This window comes from Lutra lutra, chromosome 10, assembly GCF_902655055.1.
Source record: "Lutra lutra chromosome 10, mLutLut1.2, whole genome shotgun sequence".
Taxonomy (NCBI): Eukaryota; Metazoa; Chordata; class Mammalia; order Carnivora; family Mustelidae; genus Lutra; species Lutra lutra.
Window position 1 is genome coordinate 68,913 of NC_062287.1, and position 25,345 is coordinate 94,257.

The window sequence follows — 25,345 nt, forward strand, 5'->3', positions numbered from 1 at the left end:
TAATAAAATATAAATTCAAGCTGACATAGTATTTCTAAGGTTGTTTTTTTTTTTAAATAGTGAATCACACATTTCTCCATGCAGAGTTAAAATTTTCTAGCTTACTGGCCAGACAAGTACATAAAACAGGCAAGAAAAAATGAGGAAAAGGAGCACGTGCTTTCATCACCATTGCTGAGGCGACACCTGGAATAAGTCAAAACATGTAGCCGCAGAGCGTACAGATGTACAGAAATTATACCTCAATTTCCTGGAATGAACTGTTGATCATTGCAATTAGCATATTGAGCAAAACAATGACCATCGTGACATTATAGACTCCATAGAGAACATAACCGATGTTTTCAATAAACTTGTGATTGTAGTTGATGACCACCGACTTCACTTCAGAAAGTCCAAAGATAGCCCAGAACAGGGTCTTAAAGCTCTCCTCCACTCTGGGGAAAAATAAAGAGAGAAAGCAGTACAGTGTGTGAATGACAGTAATCCCATAATAAGAGTGAGTTGATGTAGCATCTTTGCGAATCTGCAGATATTCGTGAGAAAATTCTTTCCTTCTCTGAACCTGTTTTCTGCACAATGGGTACAGTAACTGTCATTCCCACAGGGCTGCAGGAATGAAGCTCTCGGCTCAAAATCTCGCACATAATAAGCTCTTAAAAATGCTATTACATAACCTCATAATCACAGAGAGCAACACTGAAGCGACCCATAGCCTTGGCAATGGAAGCGTTAAATGTATTATTTGATGAAAATAATACAATTTGTTGCAGTCCTATTAGGTTTCCCGCTTATCTATACTTCTGCTCATGTCCAATAAATAGGTAATAATAGTGTTTATGTCTTAAGGAAAATATGACAATATAAACAAAGACACTATTACCAACATCACTGACGAGTCTTGGGTAGGAATGTCAACGCTTTGTGTGTAATTATTGGCCACGGTGAAGCCCCTCGGTTTAGCCGAGCTGCTTTCATTCTCTGGTAAACTGGACTTGAGAAGACTACGGCTAACACTGGGCTCTGTTTCAGTCAACGCTTCTCACTGCAACACGGACAACCTAACACCTCAGTAATCGACTGTAAGCGTGCTTTAGGAAAACACACTTGCGGCCATGGTGAATCTAAGTCAAAACCCCCGTCACGGGGCGCCTGGGTGGCTCAGTCGGTTAAGCGTCTGCCTTCAGCTCCAGTCATGATCCCAGGGTCCTGGGATCAAGCCCCGCATCGGGCTCCCTGCTCAGCAGGGAGCCTGCTTCTCCCTCCCTCTCCGCCTGCCTCTCTGCTACTTGTGCTCTTTCTCTCTGTCAAATAAATAAATAAAATCTTAAAAAAAAAATACTCCCATCACTATCGACAAGCTGGATCTCCTCAGTGATAAGGTCTGGCAGTGGGTGAGGAAGGCGGCCGTCTTCCCAGTCCCCAGGCGTCTCTGACCAGTCAGAGCACAGGGTCGGAGCACCGGGGCTGGAGGCCAGGACAAGCGCTCAGGTCCCAGCTTTTCCTCAGGCTCGCGGCTCTGCAACGTTCAGAGAGTTACTAACTTGTCTGAGCTTCCGTTTCTTCTTGTTGTGAAGCAGATCGTAAAATGACGTGAGCGAGGTATTTACCAGAGTAACTGGGGCTAATACGCTTGCTCATACGACTTCGTATTAGGCAGGTACCTATGTTTTCGAATTCTTCCAATTTATTTAAAAATCCTCTCGTTCTGCCAAAGAGAATGAGATGAGATCTCTTCCAGAACATCAGGGACCACCCCGGAGACATCTGTGTACCCTGCTGAGCTAACATTTAGTTAATCTACAGTCCCCACCAGCACATCTGAGATCACATACGTGGTGAAAGCTTCGTTTTGCTTTGCCCCAATGTAGTACGAGTAGAGGTTGAACATCCCGATCATGAAGGCCACGAACACCATAATGAAGATGACCATGAACTTGAAGATGTCCTTCACTGTTCGCCCCAGCGATATCTGCAGAGGTCCGAAGCTCTCATTGGCTGGTAAAATATAAGCTATTCTTGAGAAACTCAGAACTACGGCAATTGCATAAAGACCTTCAGATATGATTTGAGGATCAGAAGGGTCCCACTTGATCCTGGCTAGGAAAGAGGAAAGACAGAGTTATCCTGAGTTTCCATAAGTTGTTTACTTAGGGAACTTCTTTTCTGCTAAAGAAACAGAATTACATTAGCATTCAAATATCTGATGGAAAGGTGATCTTTAAGGATCAAGCATATTGAAGCTTCTGAATTATAAGAAGACGATTCTCATGATTTGCTGGCAATTTTCCATAAAAATATAGCGTCACGGCTAAGAGCTTGAACTAGGGACGTGGTACCTGCAGCAATTCCTGTGTATGTGTGTGTGTGTGTGTGTGTGTGTGCGTGTGTGTGTGTGTGTGTGTTCGTGTAAAACTGGTCCAGGTTATTTAACTTCTCTTGGTTTCATTTTCCCATCTTTAAAAATGAGATACTCCCACTCTCCCTCTCTCATCTATTTGAAAATTCAATAAACCAACATATATTTGGCGCCCAGAACACACTTGGCACTACACAAGGGGTAGTGTTTATTATTTCACTTTAAACTAAAATCCACAGTAATGTAATCCAGGGCTTGCGAACTACTGGCAGGTACTCAGCCTACTAGAAACAATCTTTATGGGTCGCTCAAATAACTCTATTTTTCCATAAAAATGTAGCAAGCATTCATTTTTTCATCTTTTTTTTAAGATTTTTTTTTTATTTATTTGACAGAGAGAGATCACAAGCAGGCAGAGAGGCAGGCAGAGAGACAGGAGGAAGCAGGCTCCCTGCTGAGCAGAGAGCCCGATGCGGGACTCGATCCCAGGACTCCGAGATCATGACCTGAGCCGAAGGCAGCGGCTTAACCCACTGAGCCACCCAGGCGCCCCATTTTTTCATCTTTATGGCATTATTATATTATGTCATTAAACCCAATGAAACCATTATGAAAAAACTGCAAAACAACGTGTAAGAAAGAGGAAAAACAGGATGATATTTGCTTATTTGCTGGGAAGTGAAATCAAGAAGGGATACAAGAAAATTAGTCAAAGCACTTTCCTGTTTTACAGTAAGTCTATAAGTACAACGTATAAATAGATAGCGGTCACATTTTAAAATTCTGCATATTGAAAAAGTGTTGACGTTAAAATAAACATCGGAAAATGTTTAGAAACCGGATAAAGAGATCTCTCCGTGATGCAGCCAAGAGACTTACAGAGATGCCAGCTGAACGGTAATTGGTTTCTCACCGGGCATTGGGAATAAGCATTCAAAAGGGATCTATCGTCCCCAGCCCAGGGTTCTTCAAGCCGGGACTTCCCCTAAGCACCCCCCAAATCTGTTTCCATCCCTGACTCCCCTTCCTCCCGGGGGCGAGGGGGAATGCTTCCTGGGGTTGCTACCCCGGGAGGTGGTAACTGAGCATACTGGGCTCAGCTCCGTCCTCCTTTTCCGGAGATTCTCGTCCGCTCCTCTGTGAAGGCATCTCACACCATCTCACACCTGCTGCTCTGTCCACCTCTATCTGGAGACCAAAGGACACATCGGCCTCGTTCTGGGGGCTCAGCACTACCTTGTCCACCCTGAACTTGATCAGCACTAAGGTTGGGATCTGGCCTCCCAGCTTTCTGTTTGTTTCCCCTCGAGTTCAAAGCCTGGTTGGGGAACAGCCGTGTGACTTACAAGGAGCCATCTGGGGATCCCACCTTCCCTTGCAGCTGCATAGTTTAGTGCCTTAAATGGAAGGGATACTCACACATGTGCTGTCTTGGAAAGACACAAAGAAAAACAATCAAAGACATAAGACAGGCATTCGCAATGGCAGTGCACCAGCTGGTCCGAGAGAGAAAGCGACAGGGTTCTTGGGATCCAGAGGTCTCCAGCCAAGAGGAAGACCACAGACAGGAGAGCAAGCTCCTTCAGACACACACACTTCCGAAGAAGCCAGGAATTCTGTGAGAACTGAGTAGTGACCAAACGCCGACTGACTCGCTTTTATCAGAAATTTGTGCATTTTTATTAACTTCCATTGACTGTGCATCCAAACTCACCCAAATTGTAATATTTCACATTGTCTCCCAATGTGACTTTGGTCAAGTCCTTCAGAGTATCATTTGCATCAATGATGCGCTGGGCTTTGGAAGCGTGCCAAAATGCCATGAATCTTGCAATGAATGACGCCACAAAGATGGCCAACATCCCAAAATCAAGCATGTTCCACAACTCAAACAAGTACTCCTTGGGGCCTTCTGTCCAAATCTCTTTACATTCGGCCCATATCATGCCTGCGTTGGAAAGGGGTGAAAACAGATCCAATTCAGTTTCAGTCCAGGCTTAGCTCTTCCATAAAACAAAATAAGTTTGAAAGGTCTCAGCCTCCCATTCAAAACCCTCCAAAACCGGGCCACCCATCCAACCCTGCCTCCCGTGTCCCCACAGATCTCAGTCCGGCCATCGCAGCGGATCGCTAGAAGACAAGCGGACAGAGCTCGAGAGTGCTCTAACAACAATCTTCACTTCTTTACGACTTGAGTAGCCCCACACCCAGCACGGAGCCCACCTCGGGTTGTGAACTCACAACCTTGAGATCAAGACCTGAGCTGATGTCAAGCGTCGGACGCTTCAGCCACTGAGCCACCCGGGCCCCATCAAACGACAATCTTTAATCCATTGATTTACACATATAAGTGTATTTAAAGATGTTCAGGGACACCCGCAGTGAGATATGCTGACTGCCTGCTCAGCGGGGAGTCTGCTTCTCCATCTGCCCCTCCCCCAGCTTGTGCCCACTCAGGCTCTCTCTCTCTCAAATAAGTAAATAAAATCTTAAAAAAATTAAAAAACATCTAAATAAAAATTAAAAACATCTAAGCTGGACACTTTGAGCCACTCAGGCGCCCCTAAAAGTAATGTATGACTCTTAAAGAGAAGTTTAATAATCATAATTATCAGAAATGTATTAAACATACCCTACATGCCAAGCACAGTTACGTGCCTCGTGTATACCAACACACACACCAAACCCGGCACGTGGGCAGTTAGCTTGATGACATAAAGGCCACGTCCGAGGGACCGTTCTTATTTTACATCAAATGCTCACACTGAAATGTCATACTTCTCATAGTCCCGTGGTATCTGGTAAATGTCAGTTATATTTCAAAAGAACTCGTGACAGATCACGCTCTGCTTCCTCCCCTCAGGCGATGTGGTGCTGGGCCTCCCAGTACTTCGTGGACATCTTCTCCGGAAAACCCCACCCGCGCTCCAAGGGCACCCACAACCCGGACCTGCTCCTCAGCTTTCCCGAAGGCCGGTCTCTCTGTCCCCGCCCCTCAGAGCGCAGCCGCCACCCAGCACTCCCAGGTGCGGTCCACACGGCCCCTCTGTGCACAGTGAAGCCCCCACTGCCCCCACTTCCACAAGGCCCGAGTCCCTGCCTTCAGCCCATTTGGTGGGGAGGTGGCCGCGGTGCTCTCTCACCTCCCGACTCACCCGCCTCTGGCTGCTGTGACCTCGCTAAGACGTGCTGGTGTCCCGTCCCCAGCGCTGAAAGCCACGCCAGCCATCTCACCACCCCACCAACCTCCCCCACCTTCGAGGCACCTGCACTCCACCAGGCACTCTGCTGGACATGCACCTGCGCTCCGGCGCAAGGTGGGGCAGGACACAGCCTGACATGCCCCAGTACTCCAGCAGGGGAGAGGTGGGGGTAGGTATGGAGCTCCGCGGGGAGGGAGGGCACCGCTCTAGACATGCACCTGCACTCTGGGGCTTGGGGGGTGCTAGCGTGGGGAGGGTGGGCTGTGAGGGTGGGAGGGTGCCTCCGGGACACCCATCTGAGCTCCAGCGGGGCCCACGACCTGACCTTTCAGCTGTGCCAGGGGCCGTCCTAGCTCCACAGCTTCCCATGCAACCTTTCTAGGACTTATAGTGTCCTTAGTCCCCCAAAACTCAGTCTGGTGACACTGCCGTATCTCCAAAGTCTTAGATGGAAGGTACTGTCCAGGGAGGCCTGCTCTGCCCTGCCTAAACCCTCCTCACTCAGACATAGATAACCAGTCTGTGTATGCTCATGTTCCCCTAACACCACCTCAGGTAGTTGTCACGTGGGTTTCAGTGATGAATTTACATATCGACCTGACCCCCCATTAACTTCCGTCCTGCAAGGGCGCTCTCTAGTCAACTGGGGACCCTCCTTACCTAACAAAGGAACCACCTAACTACTGAATTGTTTCAGTCACAAACATCCGATTGAAATACCTTCTCCTTTGCATTATATTTAACAACAAGCCGTGAGTACAATTGATTCCAACGACAAGCAGCGCAGCACCTAAGCCTTCTCTCTGCTTCCGCTACCAGGTGGGGGGTCTCAGACAAACACTAGGACACAGATGTCAGTGTCATGTTACAGACTGCAGAACTGTGGGATCTGATGTATGGAAAGTGCTTCAAGCAGGTCTATACATAATAGCTGTTCAATAAATCTGATTACTAAATCTCAACATAAAATCATGTGGCTGTTTTTAAATGTGAAGTCCCAGCTCTCCCAAAAATACCAACAGCGTTACTTCCAGATTTCTATCCTACTATTTTCTTCCGGGTTTTTCTTGGAAACTTAAGGAGCCTGTGGTGTGTGAGAAGACTGTGCCCCTAGTAATGACCCCAGGATAACCACACTCTAACAACACACAGGAAATCCTGGTGTGTGGTGGCCTGCGTCACACAGGGTGCGTCTGTGCACCTGACGTGTGGAGGGCTCAGCCTCTGCCTAAGGCCACACGCACACACAAGCGACGACCAGTCTTTACCTACAACCCAGGAGATAATGAGCATCTCCATCCACGAGAAGCAGGAGGTTTTCATCCTGAACAGCTGTTTCGCATTATCTGTGCTGGTCTCGTTGGGACGGAGCGTGGTGCCTTCGAATCTGTCAGCCGCGTTCATGACGAGCAGTCCCAGGAAGATGGTGAAGGAGGCAGCGTGTGCCACGAACTTCATGAACGGTCCCCGCATAATCTTCCCCATCTGCCACAATGCACAGCGAAAGAGAATCTTAGCTTTGTTCCCTTCACTTGGCAAAACACACATGCATACACCTAAGAATCAGTATCTGTGCATTCCAGTGCTCTCCTAAGATAATCGTGTGTATTTATAGAACTGGTGAACGGATAAAAATCCTTTACGCTGTTTGAAAATGATGGTCCCATCCCTCATCTACGTAGGCTGATGCTTTGGATTTATAATTCGGTCAGTTCACTTTCCTGTTAACAGATACTTAAGTTCTTAAAATACTACGTAACTCTGACAGAATATTTTACGATGAAGGACAGAGCATAGTGTCATCATTGCTCACGAACACCAGACTCATTCTGTGACTATGGGGTGTCGAGGAAGCAGCAGTGACGGTCAGGAGCGGAATCGGCTTGGCGCTGGCCCATGTCTGTCCTGCCTGCTGTCCTCACGGGCAGCTGTCAGCAGCCCGGGCGCTGGGGAGGCTGCGGTGCTGGTGTCCTGCTAACCGGAGAAGCAGCCTGAGCACCAGACCCCGAAGGCAGGCAGCTCCCACGAGGTACTCGGAACAAGGTCCCAGAACGACACTGGATTTAAAGCCCAACAAGGGAACTTTAGGTCCGGTTCACTCCCTCATGAGCTGAGTGGCAACGAGTGAAAGTCCTAAATGACATGAAAATCAGGCTCTTCGTGGGAAGCATGGAGGCAGCTGGAACTCCTGGGCTCCCAGCACAGGATGAGTGTGTGTGTGCGATGCACAAATCCTCGGGGCCAGGGGGACGGTTTGGGTCTGGGATGAGTCTCCAGGGCTCTGCACACCCCCCCAAATGCTGAACAACTCAGTAGGTATGTGTGGTTTTCATGTGTGGTTTTCTGAGGAGACGGCTCATGGCTTTCCACATATTTTCAGTTGAATGTGTTACAACAGAAAAGTGTGTAATTTATAGCACGCCAACACCTGGCTAGCACGCTTCTGTGCCAGGTATGGTCCCAGTGTTGTACTCTGTCCACTCGCGTCACCGTGACCACAGTCTGAGGGCAGGTGCCACTAAAATGCTGTGTAGAAGATGAAGAACCAGACGATGGGAGATCCAGAAACCGGCCGAGATGTCACACGGCTCCTGAGCAGTGGGGCTGGAATCTGAAGGCAGGCATTCCTGCTCACAGTTAATGCTTCTTTGTGGTTTACAAACAATTGCCTATTTTTTCATTAAAGAGAGGGGCGCCTGGGTGGCTCAGTGGGTTGAGCCGCTGCCTGGCTCAGGTCACGATCTCAGGTCATGGATCGAGCCCTGCATCGGGCTCTCTGCTCAGCGGGGAGCCTGCTTCCCCCTCTCTCTCTGCCTGCCTCTCTGCCCAGTTGTGATCTCTGTCAGATAAATAAATAAAATCTTTTAAAAAAATAAATGAAGTTTCTTTGAGGGAAAAAATGAAAGTGCTTCTCCTATGGGAAGAAAGCTAAATGCTGTGGCAATGTTCTCTGTTCCTACAGACCTTACTTGTCCCTGTTTTCCAAAATCATAAATGTTAAAGCTGAAATAGATATAGTTGAGTCTCTTCTCTCTTTTTTTTAAAAAGATTTTATTTATTTGTTTGAGAGAAAGAGCACGAGAGAGCATGTGAGTGAGGATGAGCACAGTGGGTGGGGCAGAGGGGGAAGCAGGCTCCCCGTGAGCAGGGAGCCCGACATGGGGCTCGATCCCAGGACCCTGAGGTCATGACCTGAGCCGAAGGCAGACGCTTCACTGACTGAGCCACCAGGTGCCCCCGTCTCTTCTCTCCTGATACTGAGAATCTTACTCCAGGCAGAGTGTCAGGGTGGCTGCGAGTTCAAGTACTCATCTCCGTCTGTCTGTCCAGACCTAGCTTGGTAGCTCTAGGCCAGCGGATCCACAGAGTTAGTTACACCTAGACAGACGGCAGAGCCAATCCATAGTTCCTTGTAAAAATCTGCTATAAAAGTGTCTAAAAATCATACTTTCGTAAGAAGGCTCATTAGCTGGAATCAAAGAGTATATTTTTTTTTGGCGTTTTTAAAGATCCTGTTCAGATAGAACCTCATAATGGTGAAGCAAGAACACGTGCGTGACAAGGTAGATTTGATTTTCTTTTGCCTCTGGTTCTGAACTACGTTTCTGTAAAAATGGGAACTCTTTAAAGGTTGGGGATAAAAATGGGGTTGAGAACAAAGCTGCCCACAGTGGGATGGGCCGCAGGGCGCAGGGCTCTGGGACGGGAGCTGGACTGTCCTGTTCCTCAGGGCAGAACGTGAGACTCCTGCCCGGCTCCTCCGCCCGGTGTGGCCCCTCTTGGTTTGACTCAGGAAAGGGAGAGGAGAATCAAACCAGGCACCTTTGCTGCCTATGAAACGTGCTAGTTTAAAGGCAAAAAAAACACAAAACGAGTAAGAATTTGATTGGCAGGAAACTGAAATGGTGTGTTTGGATGTTCCTAACCCTCTATTTCTTTTCTTTCTTTTTAAGATTTGCTCAATTAGAGACAGAAAGAGTGCAAGCGGCGGGAGGGGCAAAGGGAGAGGATGTCCAGCGGTCTCGCGGCTGAGCCCCACGGGGCTCGATCTCAGCACCCTGAGACGGCAACCTGAGTGCAAACCAAGAGTCTGACGCCCAGCTGACTGAGCCACCCGCTCCGCCATGCCCTCTGTTTCTTACTACAGATCATTGAGAGTTGTGCGTCTCTTTAAACTAAGGGAGATTTTGGCACCATTCAGTGGATTTTAGGAATTGAAATGAGTTACCCATTTTAGTAAAATCTGTCATCTATACATGCTCAGCTGTAAACAGATTTCTAAAAAAAAAAAAACAAACCTGTAAAAAAGGGGACTTACCAACTGAAGAAGGTAACTGACGCACCTGACCCTTTCCTGAGGGTCACTGCTGGAAGAGATACTTGGCTTTGGATATTGTATATTATACTTCTCTCCAGTATCTACAGACGACTAAACACCTAACTGCCAGGCGCCCACAGGAACAGAAAAGGTTGAAGCAATCGCTGAGTGACCTGTGTCGCCCAGCATGATACCCTCTAGCTCCGGCCACGTCGTTGCAAATGGCAAGATCTGGCTCTTCCTGATGGCTGCACGGTATCCCACAGTTAGCAGGACAAGTCAGTCAGAGGACTACAAATACCACGTGATCTCACTCAGATGTGGGATTTAAGAAACAAAACAGATGAAAATAGGGGAAGGGAGGGAAAATAAAATAGGATGAAATCAGAGAGGGAGACAAACCATAAAAGACCCTTAATTGTAGGAAACAAACTGAGGGTTGCTGGGAGGGAAGAGGTGGGGAGAGGGAGTGGCTGGGGGATGGGTATTAAGAAGGGCACGCGGTGTGATGAGCCCTGGGGGTCATATCCAATTGATGAATCACTGACTTCTACCTCTGAAACCAATAATAAGCTCTATGTTAATTAATTACATTTAAATAAAACATTTTTTAAAAAGGTTGACGCTAGCTTAAGCTAAAATAATTTGAGGTCACGACATGACCTATTTTTATTGTAATGAGCTTAAAACATATTTGGGTTATGGTGGAAAAAGAAAACAAGTAAAGAAAAAACTTTCTGCAAGAAGAAATCAGACTTGAGGAAAGAAAACCAACTTTACACGGACACAGGGATGCTGTCAAGGTGCACAGCCTGCGGGCTGATCTGGCTTGATTCTCATGGGTGTGCTGGAAACTGCTTAGTATTGAAAGTAGTATTTTTTTTTTCTTAAAGGAGCTCCACGCCCAGTGCAGGGCTTGAACTCACGTCCCTAAGATCATGACCTGAGCTGAAATCCAGAGTTGGATACTTAACCCACTGAGGCCCCGGGTGCCCCTAGTATTTAAAACAGTATTTTTTTTTTTAAAGATTTTATTTATTTATTTGACAGAGAGAGATCACAAGTAGACAGAGAGGCAGGCAGAGAGAGAGAGAGAGAGAGAGAGAGAGGGAAGCAGGCTCCCTGGTGAGCAGAGAGCCCGATGCGGGCCTCGATCCCAGGACCCTGAGATCATGACCTGAGCCGAAGGCAGTGGCTTAACCCACTGAGCCACCCAGGCGCCCTAAAACAGTATTTTAAATAAAAGCATTAGTACAGCTTAAGCAAATATTCCCCCATAACCTGTAAATGTTTGTGTTCATTGTTAAGGGGAAGACTGAAAACCAGCTTGTTCATCATGCTTCAAAGGCTAAATGAAGGGCAGGAAAACAGACTTTAGTTTAAAAAAACACCTCAACAATGTCCTTTAATTTGATTATTTGCCTCAGGGCTCATAAATGAGGATGGAGAGCAGATGCCCAAGAAGAAACATGGCCAGGGAAGAAGGAATAGTAAAGGAAGTCGGGTTAATGAGGACTCAGCCAAAATCTAAGAAACTATAAGAACTGACAACAATAGTTTCTTGTCAAAACACCCGGCCTTCTGGAAGGCGTCAGGTGCTGGAAGCCCCGGGATGTGGATGGAGAAGGACAGTCATTCCATCCGGAAAGATACTACAATTGAGCTGACCACAGAGTCACCAGGGAATTCCGAGCACCCCCGCCGCCCCCCACTCAGTTCAGCTACAAATCTCAGGACACTCGGGAAGCGCAAGGGACGAAGAGAACACCCGCACACACGGACACGGCCCGAGGGCCACGAGGATGATTCAGAATTTCTGTTTCAGACTGAAATCTGTCATCCCTATGACAAAGGGAAGAACAGAAAAATTACAACTTTCTAGAAGATCTGTGCTACTAATTTCTCATTCCAGTAAATCTTTCTTTTCATCGTTTATGTTTTACTTATAAAAGTTCAACTTGGAGGCCTTCTATGTTTTAAGGGAAATGACAGATTTTGCCCCCAGGAAGAATCTGTTTCCAGCAATTCCCATTGTGGCACTGGAAAGAACCTGGTCACTCCCTCTGTGCAGGAAGCCCGGCACCAGCGGTAGCCAGGAGCCACTTGGAAAGGTCCCTGCGAGCTAACGCAGCGATTGTGTGACTAAGTAACAAGAGGACATCACGCTGGCCATGGAGACACAGGTGTTTGGATCCACCTGCTGCAGGTGTTTGAAAACGAGCTTGCCATGTCAGGAACAGCGAGGATTCGACTGACATTTCTACGCGGCACATGGACGGCCCGAGAGATGTCTTAGCCACAGAGCTGTAGAATTATTAGTCTGACTCTCAGAGCTGAGACTTAGCCATTCCAGAAATGTGGCTTCAAAAACACGAGTGAGACTGTTGTTAACGTGGGACAGAATCCTGTGCCTGTTCCCGCAACGATGACAGGGCAACTGTGTTCCAGACCGAACTGTCACACTCAGGAAAGGGGGGTCCATTCCAGCATGGGCTTTCCTCCAAAGTCTGGGCAGATGGATTTTGCTGTCCCGTTAGAGTGTATCCTCTCCCTAAAATAAATATTCTTCGCTGCCACAAGCATCACATTAGTGTTTGTCTGATTGTTCTTTATTTAAAATAAGATTTATCTGGTCATGGTAACCAAAATAAATACAAGAAAAAGAAATACAAGAAAAAGTTTCATCTCAAACTTTGCCAGCGGAGGAATAAAAGACAAGAAAAGTATCTTTTAAAAGGATTATATTTGAGATAGCTGTGCATGCATACTATGACCTCATTAAATTCAATAGCAATGTATGGACAGACGTGCCTCCAGAGGAGATGGAAAGGAAATCCACTCAACAGTGACTCGGTCTTCTTTCTCGACCCAGCTGTGGTGGGATTTCGGGTCAATTTTCTATCACTTTCCCCCTCTATCTCCTATAGCAAATAGGTGTTATTTTTGTAATATTAAAAACATTAATATTATTTCAGCCCAGCTGTGGCTTCCATGAGATTTTCTTGTAGGGGAGAGAATGTCCCCTGCCAGGCTGGCCCAGACTTGCACAGCGAGACAGACCTGTGGGGGACGGCGCACGGGCAGGCTTCGCAGACATACCTTGCTGCATGGGGCAAACCAGTAGATGAGGGCCAGGAAGGGCAATCCCACGGCCACCGCGAGGACCACCAGAAACTTCACCGCCATCGTCTGCTGCCGTAGACCGGACAGGTTCTCGTACCAGATGGACAGAAGCTGCTGCTGACAGTTTGGATGAGCTACAAACTAGTAGGGGAGACAGCGTGGTTAGAGAGAAGTTCAGGAACCCCTTTCCTGTGTTCTAGTATTATGTTCTGTGGTCTCCCGTGAAAATATCGTTGGAGAAAGAATAAACGGAAAGCACCCAGTGGACAGGCATCAAACAAGGCAGCAGGAGGTTCTAATAGGTATTACCTAAATTTGAAGATTCCGATTTATCAAACTCTTTCTTTATGACTAATGGGCTTTCTTTGGAAGCACAGAAAAAATTCTGAAATTTAATATTATAAAAAGATTCATCAACGCTTTGCACAAGGACTCTTACATGTTTTTTCCCATCTTGAAAGAGTGATGTCAAGATCTTACTGGCCCAGATGTTTAAATACTGTTATTTATTTATTTAAATACTTTTTTTTAAAAAAGCACACCACAGAGTGCCTGGGTGGCTCAGTGGGTTAAAGCCTCTGCCTTCAGCTCAGGTCATGATCTCAGGGTCCTGGGATCGAGCCCCGCATCGGGCTCCCTGCTCTTCAGGGAGCCTGCTTCCCTCTCTCTCTCTCTCTCTCTGCTGCCTCTCTGCCTGCTTGTGATCTTTCTGTCAAATAAATAAATAAAATATTTTAAAAAATAAAATAAAAATAAAAAAGCACAGCACTGGGACACCCGGGTGGCTCAGAAGGTGAAGCGTCTGCCTTCAGCTCAGGTCATGATCGGCTCAGGTGATGATCGCAGGGTCCTGGCTTCAAGTCCGGCTCAGCGGGGAGCTGCTTACCACGCTCCCTCTGCTGCTCCCCTGCTCGTGCTCTCTCTTTCTCTCTCTCTCGCAAATACATAAATAAAATCTTTAAAAAAGTAAAAATAAGAAAGCAGGCCACCTTTTCCACACTGACCTACAGGGCTACACCTGTTTACCCCCATTGGTATATGGGTCTGTTTCTGGACTACGTATTCTATACCATTGATGTATTTTTATTCCTGTGCCATAAACTCTTTCAATTGAGAAAACTTTATAATTAAATTCTACTTGTTATCTTTCAGAATTTTTTTCTCACATATTTTTATAAATGAATGCCACATATGACAGAAGGCAACATTATGTGATAGACAAAAACAATAATGTGAAATAAAAATTGATTTAAAAAAATTGAAAAGTTAGAAAAAGGAACTACTAACACTTAAGGATGATTAACCTTGAAGGTAATTAAAACATGATACAATGTTTATCTTCTCAGAATGGTAGGATTTAACAACACACATCTTGAGTATAAAAAAATAAGCCTTCTGATACACCACTGGCATGTATATAAACTGGCACACTTTCTGTGAAGGGAAACTTAGCAAATATTTTGAATTAACAAAAACCTGAAAGAAAAAAGTAAACTCTCTGATAGTAAGCTGATTAAATGGAACCATAATATATCAACACAGCCTTTGAAAAGATGAGATGGGGGGCACCTGGGTGGCTCAGTGGGTTAAAGCCTCTGCCTTCGGCTCAGGTCATGATCCCAGGGTCCTGGGATCGAGCCCCGCATCGGGCTCTCTGCTCAGCGGAGAGCCTGCTTCCTCCTCTCTCTCTCTCTCTGTCTGCCTCTCCGCTTACTTGTGATCTCTCTCTCTCTGTTAAATAAATAAAATAAAATCTTTAAAAAAAAAAGAAAAGAAAAGATGGGATGGATGTTTATTGACTGAGATGTGAAGATGTCCAAGATACAAATTTGTGGAGAGAAATATAATAGGGATTAACTACTCTCCATTAAGAATTGAGAATATAGAGGGGTGCCTGGTGGGTTCAGTTCCTGCAACACGTGACTCTTGATCTCGGGGCCATTAGTTCAAGTCCTATACTAGGTATAGAAATTACTTAAAAGTAAAATCCTAAAAAAAAAAAAAAAAAGTTGTGAAGGGAAAAGGGGGGCATGTCTATACTGCTTTACCATAAGCATGTATGACTTTTATTAGACTACTTTATTACGTAATAAAAAATCCATACATACTTTTTTTTATAGAATCTATCCTTAAAATCTGATTGTTTAAAGATATTTAACTTAAGAAAGCAATCACGGATGTGGGCACTCCATTAAGACCAAGACTGAAAGTACCCCACAAATAACATTGGAAGGATGGAGGGCTTAGGTCCTGGAACACATCAACAGATGGGAAATGGAACTGGGTCTCAAACACTGATGTTCCTCCCCTATAACCAATACCTTATAATTTGGACACATGCAGTCATTTTTATGTCATTGGTTAACTAAGGAAAGCAGCAATCATGGCATAAACCAGTCTAGATTTCAAAAAAAATGGGCATGTACAGTAGGTTCAATGACTCACAGCTAGGCTCTTTGGATTACAGAGGATTTGCCCTGTGCACCTATAGATTAGAAAAACTCAGCCCAAGGTAATCATGGCGGCCCTTCATCCTGACCCAGCACCAAGAAAAACAGAAATGATGTAACCGGGGCTTCAGGCCTGATCTTACTTTTTTTACTTCGTATTTAATGGCAAGTTTTAAGCGGCTGAGATTTGGACGAGCGTGATCTCCCCCACTGTGGCGCACATCAGCGTCCCCGTTCAGGATGGCCTCTACTTCTTCCGTATTTCTGCACAAATCAAGGAGTCCAACGACAAAGTCTTTGCACTGCATTGACAGTTTTTTGTAGTCATTCTAGGACAGACAAAGCAGAACAAATATCAGTAACGGAGAAGTAGCACATGTGCTATGCTACCAACTGGAATTTATCAGTGACTTGACCATGTGTAGAGAAAACAAATGGAAAAATTCTATCTTTAGGTTTACTGTTCTTTTAAAGTGCACTAATTGCTGTGCTGCTGAGTAATTTCTGAACTATCTTAGCATCATAAAGATCTTCTTTGTATCCAAAGAAAGGAGATTTTTTATAAAACATAATCCAAGCTATGGAAAAGTCATGTACTCTGCCAAACTCTGCGGTGGGTTCAGGAAAGATACAAAGTAAGCAACTTCCCCCCAGCCTGATCATACTACTTTGCATACATGGCACCTCTTACGTTCATGACTTCATCAGCAAGGACATAACCCACATCTGAGAGATCTTTGGAAGATCTTGTAAACCCCATTGGTAAACTTGAGAAACACGGGACATTTGGACAGGCTCCAGAGAAAAGCAAATATATGTCATTTATCTGTTTAATACATTGTTACTGAGGAACTAAACCAAAATCAGGGTCAAAAGACAAGATCTAATACAAACTCTGAAAATCAAGATTCTTTTCTTTGGAGAAAAGAACATTTGAGAAAATTTTTTGTTGTAATTTATTGCTGATGACCTAATATTATGTTGGGAAGATTTAGAAAGTTTAGATAATATTCAAACGTCAAAAATTCACATCTTGAAAACATACTCAACATTACTATTCATCAGAGAAATGCAAGTCAAAACCACAATGAGACACCACCTTATGTCTGTGAGAATGGCTAAAACCGCAAAACCAAGAAACAATGTGTTGCCAAAAATGTAGAAAAAAGGGAACTTGCATGCACTGTTGGCAATGTTGGGAATACAAATTGGTACAGATGCTATGGAAAACGATCTGCAGGCTTCTCAAAAAAGTAAGGGACTCCTGGGTGGCTCAGTGGGTTAAGGGAGCGAATCTTGGTTTTAGCTCAGGTCATGATCTCAGGGTCATGGGATCGAGCCCCTTGTCAGGCTCTGAGCTCAGAGGGAGTCTGCTTGAAATTCTCTCCCTCTGCTCTTCCCCCTGCTCTAACATGTGTGTGCATGCCCCCCCAACATAAAGAAATAATTCTTTAAAAAAAATTAAAAATAGAAATACCATAGGATCTAGGAATGCCACTACCAGATGTTTACCCAGAGAAAAGTAAATACAGTAACTTGAAAAGACACACGCACCCCTTGATTTTAGCAGTGTTATTTACAGTAGTTATTTACAGTGTGTAAGTGGAGTAAGTGCCCACGGGTGGCGAATGGATGAAGAAGTGGTGTATATACCCCAGGGAATATTACTCAGCCACGAAAAAGAATGAGATCTCGCCATTTGCAGCCACGTAGATGAACCTAGAGGGTATTCCGCTAAATGAAATAAGTCAGACAGTGAAAGACAAACACTCCTATGTGAAATCTAAGAGTCAAAACAAGCAGAAACAGACCCATCAACAGAGAACAGACTGACGATCGCCAGAGGAGAGGGGGCAGAGGTTGGGCAAAACAGGGGGAGGGGACTGGAGGTCAGGCTTCCAGTTCCGGAGCGAACAGTTCACGGGAGGAAGAGCACAGCACAGCGAGCACAGTCAGTGTCTTGCAATAACGTTGTGTGGTGACAGATGGCAGCATCAGGAGTGGACTTGCCCAACCACTGTGTGGCACGCCTGAAACTAATGGAACACTGTCTGTCAACGACACCTCAATTGAAAAAAAAAAAAAAAAAAAAAAAAAACAACTCAAATTTATATACACTGACATCTCCATTCAGGTCTTTCTAATACTTCCTATTTTTTCTCTTCCTTGAAATGAGGCCATTTATAGCCCCATGTTCAACAAGAAAACCTACTAACTCAGGCTTGTTGCACTGCAAATGGATTCCATCTTCTCCCATAATCTTCACAGTCGTCTCGCTTCCTTTGGTTAGATAATGTGTCCAAGATCCTGCAGTCACTTAGTATCAAAATCGGGCTTTAACTCCTGCTCTGTTTGGCCCCAAATCCCCTGCCTTGAAGAATTCTGCCACTTTGTCTCCTGTTTGTAGAAGGCGTTTCTGTTTTGATCTTTGAGGATGTGGGAAGCAAGGACGGCAAATATGACTCCCATCTTGCACCTCAAAGCTCTGAGGTCCCTGACGTCCCACAGCCTGAGTGGCAGAGTTCACTGTTGGAGCCACAGCTTTGCCGCTTGTCTCCTTCATCCTGAAACCACTGGTATGCTTGGGATGGACAGACCCCTAAGAACCAGGAGAGGAAGATGCTGGACTACGAGCGGTGCCAGATGTTAGTCAGCAGGTAATATTTGGGGGAAGTCTGCACATGCGAGGCAGTTCCTTGGGCTCCTGTCTGGAAACCCTGCCAAGCAGCTTCCTTTCCAGGTTAGTGACATGTACACATGACACTTTGCTAACCACAGGTGCAGACGGGTTCTCTAAGGGCAGCTTGATACAACGAACTATGCTTAACTGAGAAGGGCTCATGCTACTTCCAAACTGTCTGACTACCAGGTCAGAGAGTATACGAAGTCACAAGGAAACAGATTCACCCGTTTCGTGCAATAGTCAGTCAGGGCCCTGGGGACAGATTAGGAAGGACCCAAGCGCTTATGTTTCCCAGACCCACTACCAAATAGAGTGGCTAGGGGCTGGGGCTTTTATACTTGAATAAACCTGTAATCAAACCACAGATCCTCCTTTGTTAGCTGGTGACCTTGGATAGGGTAGAGCCATTCTACGAGGTACGTGCTACTATTATTCCCGTTTTGCAAATGAGAAAACCAAGGTTCGGTGAGATTAAACAAGTGTTCAACTGCATGTGCGAAGTACTTAGCTTGGTGTTCAGCATTTAGCAAGCATTAGGGAAAACACGGTTATTTTATTTCATTTCATCAAAGGAAAGATCTGGGGCACCTGCATGGCTCTGTTGGTTAAGAATCCAACACTTGAAAGGATGAATACCCACCTTTTGTAGCAACATGGACGGGACTGGAAGAGATGATGCTGAGTGAAATAAGTCAAGCAGAGAGAGTCAATGATCATATGGTTTCACTTATTTGTGGTGCATAACACATAGCATGGAGGACAAGGAGAGATGGAGAGGAGAAGGGAGTTGGGGGAAATTGGAAGGGGAGGTGAACCATGAGAGACTGTTGCCTCTGAAAAACAATCTCAAGGGTTTGAAGAGGTGGGGGGGTGGAAGGTTGGGGGAAGCAGGTGGTGGGTATTGGAGAGGGCACAGACCGCATGGAGCACTGGGTGTGGTGCAAAAACAATGAATACTGTTATGCTGAAAATAAATTTAAAAAATGATTTAAAAAAAAAAGAATCCAACTCTTGGTTTTGACTCAGGTCATGATCCCAGGGTCCTTGGATCGAGTCCCACATTCAGGCTCCCTGCTCAGTGGGGTGTTTGCTTCTCTCTCTCCCTCTGCCCCTGCTCCTGCTTGTGCTCTCTCTCTCTCTCTCAAATAAATAAATATTTTTTTAAAAAGAAGGCACTATGCAGCCATCAAAAAAATAAAATGAAATGAAATCTTGCCATTTATGAAAATGTGGATGGAACTAAGGGTATTATGCTAAGCAAAATAAGTCAATCAGAGAAAGACAACTATCGTATGATCTCTCTGATATGAGGAATTTGAGAGACAGGGTGGGGGGTCGTGGGGGGAAGGAGGGAAAAATAAAACAAGATGAAACCAGAGAGGGAGACAAACCGTAAGAGACTCTTAATCTCATGAAACAAACTGAGGGTTGCTGGAGATGGGGGGTTAGGGAGAGGGTGGCTGGGTGATGGACACTGGGGAGGGTTGTGCTACGGTGAGTGCTGTGAAGTGTGTAAGACTGATGATTCACAGACCTGTACCCCTGGGGCAAAGAATACACTCTATGTTAATAAAAAAAATTTGTTTTAATTAAAAAAGGCAAGATCTGAAAAACAGACCCTTCCCTGACATTTGCAAATACCCATGCAGCTACAGGTAAATGTCAATGCATCTAGTGTATCTCACAGGTAGCCCTCAGTTCCTAGATGAACCCCTAGTCCTCTTAAAGACAAACATGTAAGGCTCAAAATCGATGCTGTCTAGAATTTCAAGCACCGCAGGTACAATCGGACATTTTAAAGGAGAGTGTGGGGCAGCACTGTTCAGGAGGAAGCGCGTCCACTGAAAAGCCGTGTGTGAGAGCTCTGTGCTCTTTGTTTACGACCAGCTCTAAAGGGTTTCCAGGTCGCTGCTAATTCTCAATTACACAAACAAAGCGTTTTCTTTAAAAAAGAGAGAATAAGACCACGGGAATCCATTTATACGTGTTCTCATATTTTAAGTTCTCTCAGACTGACAGGTAAGGTCACCAGCCGTTGACCGTTAGCTGGACGCAGCTATGACTGCGGTTCCTCGAAAGGGACAGTGAAGCTGGCAGCTGCGTTAACGCTGGGTCACCCCACACATTAGCAAATTAGAACTGAGCATCTGCCAGACAACCTCCAAGCTGGGAAGAGGTGACCGGTGGGAGCTGGGCTGGGCACCGGGATCTCACCCTCTCTGAAAGCAGCACAAGCAGGCAGACCGAGCAGCGTCTGGCAGCTCCCGCCACGCACATTTTATGACAAGACTCCTCCATGTTCCTTCTGCGTGAAGACTACTTTCACAGCAACGAGCTTCTGTTTTTGCTCTGATCTTGCCCTGACGTAGCTGTTCCCTGCCTGGCATCCCCGAACCCCATGCATTCTGCCCGAAACAGCTGAAATGCCATGGGACCCTCCCTGCCCTGGGAACCCATCTGAGCTAAACACTGCTCCCCCCGGCTTGCGGAGCTCATCCAGTCCTCCCACTTCTCTCTGTACCGTAACTATTTCTCTGCCCCCCAGGTCACGCCATGACTTCCTCCCGCTCACTTGTCTCTCTGGCCTCAGCAGCACCTCCCGCCGTGCTCTGAATGCAGACGCGTCCCCCGGGAGACAGAGCCCGGCTGGAGCACAGCGTGCCTGCGCCCGGAGCCCAGCTCCGCCAATCCCCTGTCGTTGGTCATGGGCCTCCATCACCTTTCTATGCCTCCATCCCTTCCTCTGAGAAGCAACCAGTATCTTGTCAAAGCTGTGATGAGAATTAGAGCAAACAAAGTGTGTACAGTGGAACATCTCTAAAAATTTTACCACATCTCATTCTGACAAAGAGCTTGTTCAAAGAACACATGCAGTTACTTCCTGCCCACAGTGACTATCACAATGCTGAGCGCCCAGCGGAAGCTTAAAAATACCCTGGACTCCGGCGCCTGCAGGGTCAAGCCTCAGCGAGGACCACCTACCTTGAACTCCTTCTCAATGTTGGCCAACACTGCCAGCTCATTGCTCAGTTCTAAAGCGGTCATGACCGGGTCCTCGCTAGACAGTGACAGGTAAGCTGGGCTCGCCAGGCCCTTGTAGGCATTGATCCTGGATCTGGAGTGGCTGAAGGAGTCATGCTTCTGTTTCTGGCTGCACTCGCCGCACTTGCAGAAGTAGTCGTGAGGCCGTTCGATCCGAGCCCCCTTCCGCAAGAGCGTGTGCACGATTTCGTACTCCTGGCAGTGGGCAGCCAGGATGATGGGCGTGACGTCGTGAGAGAACCTCGTCCCGTCCTCATCGTAGGCATAAAAGTCATCTTGCTGGAGTTCGGACTGGCTGGGGCTCGTGGCTAGCCGCCTGCCCTCCGCGAAAGCCGGGTGGCTGAGAATGGCTTCCACGATCCGAACGTAACCTTTACTGATGGCAAGGAGCAAGGCGTCCCCCACGCGAGACAGGTTTTCCTTCTTGAGAAGCAGCTCAGTGATCTCCAGGTGCTCGTTGGCCACGGCCAGCTGCAGGGCGTTCTGGCCCATGTAGTCCACGCAGTTGACGTTCAGCGACAGACACTCTTCCAGCATCTTCCTCACCACTGGGATGTTGCCGTACTCCGCGGCATCTAGGAACCGTTCCTCGTCAGCCGACAAGCTCGTGGAGCGGTCATTAAACATGTAGGCAGGTCCTCGGTTGGCTAACCTTCTCCCCTTCTCCCGGAGAATCGTCTGCCGCCGGTGGGCCAGCCTGCTGTCAGCGTCCCAGCTGTAATAAAGCAGAAAGATTGGGAACAAATCCTATTAGGAGCTTTTCACTGTGCCAGGCGGCCTCCTGTTCATCTAATGCAACCCTCAAGGCTATCGGATGCTGCCATAGCGTCTCTAGAACACTGCAACACAAATGAAGATGTGTTTATCTGTCAATGCGTTCCAAGAGCTTGCTTCTCCTTTAAGAAAGTCAGGCACTTCGTGAATTTTGAAGTTTCCACTTGGGTTGCAGACTGGCATTTCCCATAATCTCTCTGGGCCATTTGCATGGGGATTAACAGGTGTATTTCAGTCACAGAGGGTATAAGGCACAGAAAAACCAATGGTGAGAAAAGTAGGAACTTTTCTGTCCTTATAAATCTTACAGTCTCGAGGGTAATGGGGGATCAGCACAGTGCCTTGTTTTCTGCCATTTGTCATGATAAGCCCCAAGCCAGGTCACCTAATGATGCTTCCATGACAAAATTACAGGCTAAACATGGGAGGATGAGGACTCAGGCGCAGGTGTGTGTGGGGAGTGCAGGACAGAGGTCGGGGGCAGGTGGAGAGCTTCTCCAGAGTATTGACGAGATGCTACAGCACAGGTTTCATTGGCAGGACTTGGACTCTGTGAGGTGTTCTAAAAATCACTGGAAATGAGCACACGGTGATTAAGGCATAGGGGGAAAAGAACATCTCCGTGATGGAGACAGTGGTCCAGGAGGGGCTGGCCTTCCACGTAAGCCCTCAGTCTGGGCAACTAGAAGTGATCCCTTCTCTGATCAAATGATACTTTTTTTTTCTTATGGGTTTATAAATTTATGACAAAGTTTAAGGCTCAATCCTTATCACGGTCACCAACCGGCCTGAAATGGGTGACTCCTTGCAGAACAGGAAAGGGCCGCAAGGGCCACGTTAGGAGTAGGGGCGGGGGCTAAAAAGGAGAAAGGTGTGACTGATGATAGAAGTGATGGCTGTTCCCCGTCTTTATAAATGTTTCTAGAGCCATCCCTCTGAAGACTGTCACAAATTTCCCAGCAGGAAGAGAACTTAAATCGGTCCAAAGACCCCATAATGATCCTCCCTTCCAATGCGGACTAATTATCTTTCTCTAGGATTCCTTATCCATCTCGATACCCAATCTCTTGTCTATGATAGTATGATGGCCAAAGAAGTAGCAAGAGGTCAGCAGCACAGAAACGGATTACGGTTCTCTGAGCAGCTCCAAGAGTACGCTGCCGTTTTCACCAATGTTTTCCAGAGACTGATTCAACACGGAGCCCTTCAGCCATCCATGGTCTCTCTTCAAAATTAACCAGGCTGATGTTTTATTAAAGAGATAACTTTGTAAATTCGAAAAATGATGTCCAAAGAGGCGCCCGATGGCTCAGTGGGTTAAGCGTCTGTCTCTTGATTTCAGCTCAGGTCATGATCTCAGGGTCATGGGATTGGGCTCTGCATCAGGCTCTACAAATCCCTCTCCCTCTGCTCCCCTCCCTCTGCTCTCTCTCTCTTTCTAAAATATATAAATAAAATCTTTAAAAATAAAAACATAATCAACCAATCAATCATGTCAAGGGCCAATGGCTAGACATATGCCACAATCCCAGTAATTTTTAAAGCAGGTCTTTATGTTAAAAATAGAGTTACCAGGGGTGCCTTAGTGGCTCAGTGGGTTAAGCCTCTGCCTTTGGCTCAGGTCATGATCTCAGGGTCCTGGGATCAAGCCCCGCATCAGGCTCTCTGCTCAGCAGGGAGCCTGCCTCCCCCCTGCCTCTGCCTGCCTCTCTGCCTACTTATGATCTGTCTGTCAAATAAATAAAATCTTAAAAAAAAAATAGAGCTATCTTACAACCCAGTAATTGCACTACTGGGTATTTACCCCAAAGACACAGACGTAGTGAAAAGAAAGGGCGCATGCACCCCAAAGTTCATAGAAGCAATGTCTACAATAGCCAAACTATGGAAGGAGCCGAGAGGACTTTCAACAGACGAATGGATAAAGAAGATGTGGTCCATATACACAATGGAATTTTACTCAACCATCGGAAAAGATGAATACCCAACTTTTGTACCAACACAGATGGAACTGGGGGGGGGGGATTATGCTGAGTGAAGTAAGTCAGGCAGAGAAAGTCACTTATCACATGGTTTCACTCATACATGGAACATAAAGAATAGTGCGGAGGACCACAGGGGAAGGGAGGGGAAACTGCGTGGGAAGAAATCAAAGAGGGAGACAAACTGTGAGAGACCCTGGACTCCAGGAAACAGACTGGTTGCTGGAGCGGGGGAGAGTCAAGGGCTGGGGTAACCGGGTGATGGGCATGAAGGAGGGCATGTGATGTGATGAGCACTGGGTGTTTCACGCGACTGATGAATCACTGAACATTACCCTAAAAACTGTAGTTTGGCTAACTGAACATAATAAAAATAAATAAACATAAATAAAAAATAAAAATAAAACTACATTAGTGTAAGACTGAGATCTGGCTTTTCTCTCTGTTAGGGAGACAAAGTTTTCTTGGATCGTTGGTCTGTTTTTGGTAAGAAATCATAAACAAAGTTTCTTCTTTCTTTTATCTACCCAAAAAGCCAAAGTCTCTATGTTTCGTCTTTATCAGGTCTTTGTTCACTTAAGAAAGTTAAAACTTCTCAATGTTAAAGGTGCTCAATTTTGCCAACAACTAAATTGCCTTCTGCAGACTCTCTCATTGCCACCGTGGGTAAAGAGGTAATTAAATATCAAGTTGTGTAACGATCTATAACCCTACTTAGGCATGCACTGTAAACCCTGCTTTGTTTTGGTATTTTTTTTAAGATTTTATTTATTTATTTGTCAGAGAGAGAGAGAGAGAGTGAGTACAGGCAGGCAGAGAGGCAGGCAGAGGCAGAGGGAGAAGCAGGCTCTGTGAGGAGCAAGGAGCCAGATGCAGGGCTGGATCCCATGACGCAGGGATCATGACCTGAGCCAAAGGCAGATGCTTAACGACTGAGCACCCAGGCGCCCTCATTTTTAATTTTATCAAAGTCACGCATGCGCACAACTTAAGGACTCTACAAACATGTTATAGGAAACCAGCAAGTCTTTGCTCTTCATTTCCCCTCTTCCTGATCCCAAGGCAGTAATGTCAACTGTTTTAGCTGATTATTGAGTAATTTCAATCCTTGTATCCATATAACTTAGTAACATTGTGATTTCTAATTTTCCAGGTTTGTCACTATCTGCTGACTCCCCACGGAAGCTGAGCATTTAGCTCACTTTCACAGTCTCCCTCCCCTCACACACACACCCACAGGCACACACACAAACACACGCACGGCCCCATCACTCCACAGTTACAGCACACGTCTCACCCATAACTATGGTGTTCGAGTAACGTGGGGCTGGTCCCGGTCGTGACACACAGCACATGTGGTGCCTGTCCTTGTTCCCTGCGCCCTGACCCCCTGTGGTTAAAAATTCTCTTT

The 25,345-nt window shown here is 46.2% G+C and overlaps 1 protein-coding gene across 1 annotated transcript in view; it reads right to left on the minus strand.

Moving 5' to 3' along the window:
* Positions 1–25,345, minus strand: part of TRPC6 (transient receptor potential cation channel subfamily C member 6) — a 107,049-nt gene that overhangs the window by 12,307 nt on the left and 69,397 nt on the right. The window contains exons 2-8 of the mRNA XM_047693647.1: positions 21,119–21,893; positions 15,597–15,782; positions 12,980–13,144; positions 6,831–7,047; positions 4,074–4,307; positions 1,836–2,100; positions 242–437 (exon numbers count right to left, since the gene is read on the minus strand). Of these exons, the coding sequence (XP_047549603.1) occupies positions 242–437; positions 1,836–2,100; positions 4,074–4,307; positions 6,831–7,047; positions 12,980–13,144; positions 15,597–15,782; positions 21,119–21,893 (2,038 nt within the window). The remainder of the gene's footprint in view (positions 1–241; positions 438–1,835; positions 2,101–4,073; positions 4,308–6,830; positions 7,048–12,979; positions 13,145–15,596; positions 15,783–21,118; positions 21,894–25,345) is intronic.